Below are 3,317 nucleotides of genomic sequence, written 5' to 3' on the forward strand. Positions count from 1 at the left end.
GAAGGACATGGTTCTACAAGCAGTTCTCATGAGAAAGTTAAAAGCATCTACAAATCGTTTGGTCAACACAGCGTGAACAAATAAAGCATTCATTTCTCTAGGCTCACAACACGTTTTCCATCATTTACTAAACATTGCAGTTGGACATGAGGTTTTGCAAACTAGGCCAAACCTCGCCAACTTATCGCCTAAAGTTAATTAAACTAATACATAGCATGAAACCATTAATATGATATATTAATACATTTTTCTCTACATGCGCACAATAACTAGTAATAATATGCATTCACTAATAGCATTAAATATTGTTGACGGCTGTTCAAGTGGCAACATTTTCCAAGTTGCATATTATTTTCTATGTTAGCCTAATTCCATGCAAATTGTTAACCAGTAATAAATGCAAGTCATTGGTGATTAATTCAGCTTTCACACTGCGACTAACAAAGTTTTTGATATAACACATTGGGGCTTTAGGTCTGGATATAGGGCTTTACCCAGAGTTTAGCACATGGGATTCTTCTTCAAAACATGGCAGATATACCATCTTTGAAAGTACAATTACCATGGGGGGTCAATGCTCTTGTAATATGGCAGATGGAATATCCACCATATTTGTGATGGAGTATACTGTCAACAAAACTCGTAATAGTGTTTTTAGTGGTCTTATTGTGACATACACAACTATATATTGCATATTGTCTTTCCAATAGTTTTATTTTAAGATTTTTTTTTTACTTTTTAAGAGAATTTATGAACAGAAATAAACGTACTCTTCAAGCCTATACTTTTTTACAGACATCTACATGACTGCGTCACAAAATATGTGTCCACTCATACTGTCCACTACCTTGGTTTGTGGGTTAACCTTAGTCAAGGGGGACCCAAATCCCCTCACTGGTGTTCAGTGGTTGCCTGAGTGGTTGTTAGAGCTGTAGTACAGTATGTGTAGCTTGCCTCTGTTCTGGTTTAGGTCACAGGTCTGTGTGATAAACCTTCTGTCACCTCTCCATTTTGGTTGCCATTTCTTTTTCTGTTCTTTGGTCTACTCGTTGAGAGTTTATGGGCTGCTATGACTGAGCTATAGATTGATAAACATCTACAAAGGACTCACTCAAAGGACATGTCTTTTAGGCGCTAATGAAATTTATAAATATTTCAGTGTCACGTCTTTGTTGTTTCCAACAGATGCACGAGCCTGCAGCGACTGTGCCTCGGACTCCATCTGTCAACCAAAATGGAACTATGTGACCTGCGTATGCAAGGCAGGGTTTACTGGTAATGGATTCCAATGCATGGAGACATCTGCTTGCACGGCCACTGGGTGCTGCCCCTCAGGGTACACCTGGGACGAGGAGACCTGTGTAGATGTGGATGAATGCACAGACCTGTCGCTGAACAAGTGCTCCCCTCCCTCAACCTGTGTAAACGAGATGGGCACTTATGTGTGCACAGAAGACCGCTCGGTACCATGTAATGTTTCTCCATGTGATAGTTCCATGGACTGCCTCAATGTAAATGGAGAACTGCAGTGTACCGACCCCTGCTTGAACTATCAAGAGCTGGATGGGACAGCTCGTTTGTCCAATGTTAGCTCCACTGGCAGGTTCCTCTCCGACCGCTCTCTGTACGGCTGGTTCCGGTACATGGGTAGCGCAGGAGTAAGAATGAAGGAAGGGTGCGTTGGGGGCTTACGATGTGGCTCTGCAGAGCCCTTCACCTTGGTGGGCAGCCACCCAGCCTTGGAAGCCGGTATACGCACTATACCTGTCCAGATAAACACAATATCTGGTGCTTGCACCCGTTATGGGTCCATCCTTGTCAAAGCATGCCCTGGAGACTTCTACGTATACAAGTTTTCTGGGTCTTCGAGGTCTGAGGTATTCTGTACTGACTGGAAGAGCTAATATCTTGATAAACACAATCTGAGCTACCTGCATGAGTGAATTAACCAAGGGACCAGGGAGGAAAACTACGGGGAGGAAAAGTAAGTTACTTTTTAAGAGGAGACAAAAAGTTGCTAGAGACCAGATGGTGTTCCATATAAAGAATGTGGTATTTTGGATTTACATTTCTTTTAATTTATCACAGTTTTCTTTTCTTGTATTACCTTCTCTTACTAATGAATGATATTACCTTCTTGGTAAATAGTTCATGGTGTGAATGGAATTAAATAAACACCTAAGTCTACATTTTGATGGGCACATTATTGTTGTATTTTTGTAACCAGAAGATATTAAAAATAGGCATATTCTAATGTGGAAAATTATGTGCTTTGGTCAGTATACACATTCAGGGTCCTTTATTAAGCAGTATTTAGACAGAATATTGGAAACAGAAATTTCGTGGACCACAATATCCCGTGAAGAATATCGAGGACGGGGAATTAAGAATAGTAAATCCATACTTATCCATTTGCCCTTAAAATATAAAATAAAATAAAATAAAATATTTTGGTCCTCAATATTTTCGACACAGTATTATGGCTACACAATATTTCTATTTCTGATATCTGTCAGGGATCTGAGAATGTGATATGTAGCCTAGGTTTTGCGATGAGACTTACACTAGAGGCCACAACTGTTGGGACCTGCTGTGGATCAGAGATAGATTTTACAATATTGGTCTTTGCAATAATTTGCCACAAAAAGTTCTATTGTACGGATATCATAACTGACCCTGCATGTATTATGAGATCTATGTTTCCTCTAACATCAGTAGAGTGGTTCAAATTTAAGAAGACTGCCATTATTGAGGCTAGAAAGGTAGCATGAGAAATGAGATGGAGAAATGCACTGAAAAGTAAATATTTCTCATAATAGTGACATTTGTTTTTACATTTTCCCATTCCTCCAGACTCCTGTAATGTCAAAACCTTAGACCTGGTCACTGAGCAGTTTAGGACAGGGAAGTTACATGCTTGAGGACAGAAAACACTCACACCATCCCAAATACCTCAAGTCTTTTCTCTCATCTACACAAAGGGTTCAGACAGAGTGTGGAATTGTGAGCAGATTCATGTGGAAGAAGAGGTGCCGCAGGAGAGTCAATGCAGTGTCAGATAACTACCATTGAAAATGGTGGGTTGCAAATACCTTCCTCCAATAAGACTCCAGTTAGTGGGGACTCGCTCTTTACACATATTTCTTTTTAAATACCGCTGCCAAATAGTGAAATTTACAGCATTATTTGCACCTATTTAGAATCAAATTAGAATCTACTTAAATTCTGAATGAAGTATTCCAATAATTTTGTGGTGTGGTAGACTTCGAGGAATTTAAAAACAGATGTAGCAAAATGTATACATTAGTCAAAGAGCA

At 39.6% G+C, this 3,317-nt stretch overlaps 1 protein-coding gene across 1 annotated transcript; it reads left to right on the forward strand.

The window, feature by feature from the left end:
• Positions 1 to 587: 587 nt before the first annotated feature.
• Positions 588 to 1,904, forward strand: LOC138283548 (uromodulin-like). The gene is made up of 2 exons (XM_069221488.1): positions 588 to 642; positions 1,186 to 1,904. The coding sequence occupies exons 1-2, from the start codon at positions 588 to 590 to the stop codon at positions 1,902 to 1,904; spliced, it is 774 nt and encodes a 257-aa protein (XP_069077589.1).
• The last annotated feature ends 1,413 nt before the right edge of the window (positions 1,905 to 3,317 follow it).

Source organism: Pleurodeles waltl, chromosome 3_1 (assembly GCF_031143425.1).
Source record: "Pleurodeles waltl isolate 20211129_DDA chromosome 3_1, aPleWal1.hap1.20221129, whole genome shotgun sequence".
NCBI lineage: Eukaryota > Metazoa > Chordata > Amphibia > Caudata > Salamandridae > Pleurodeles > Pleurodeles waltl.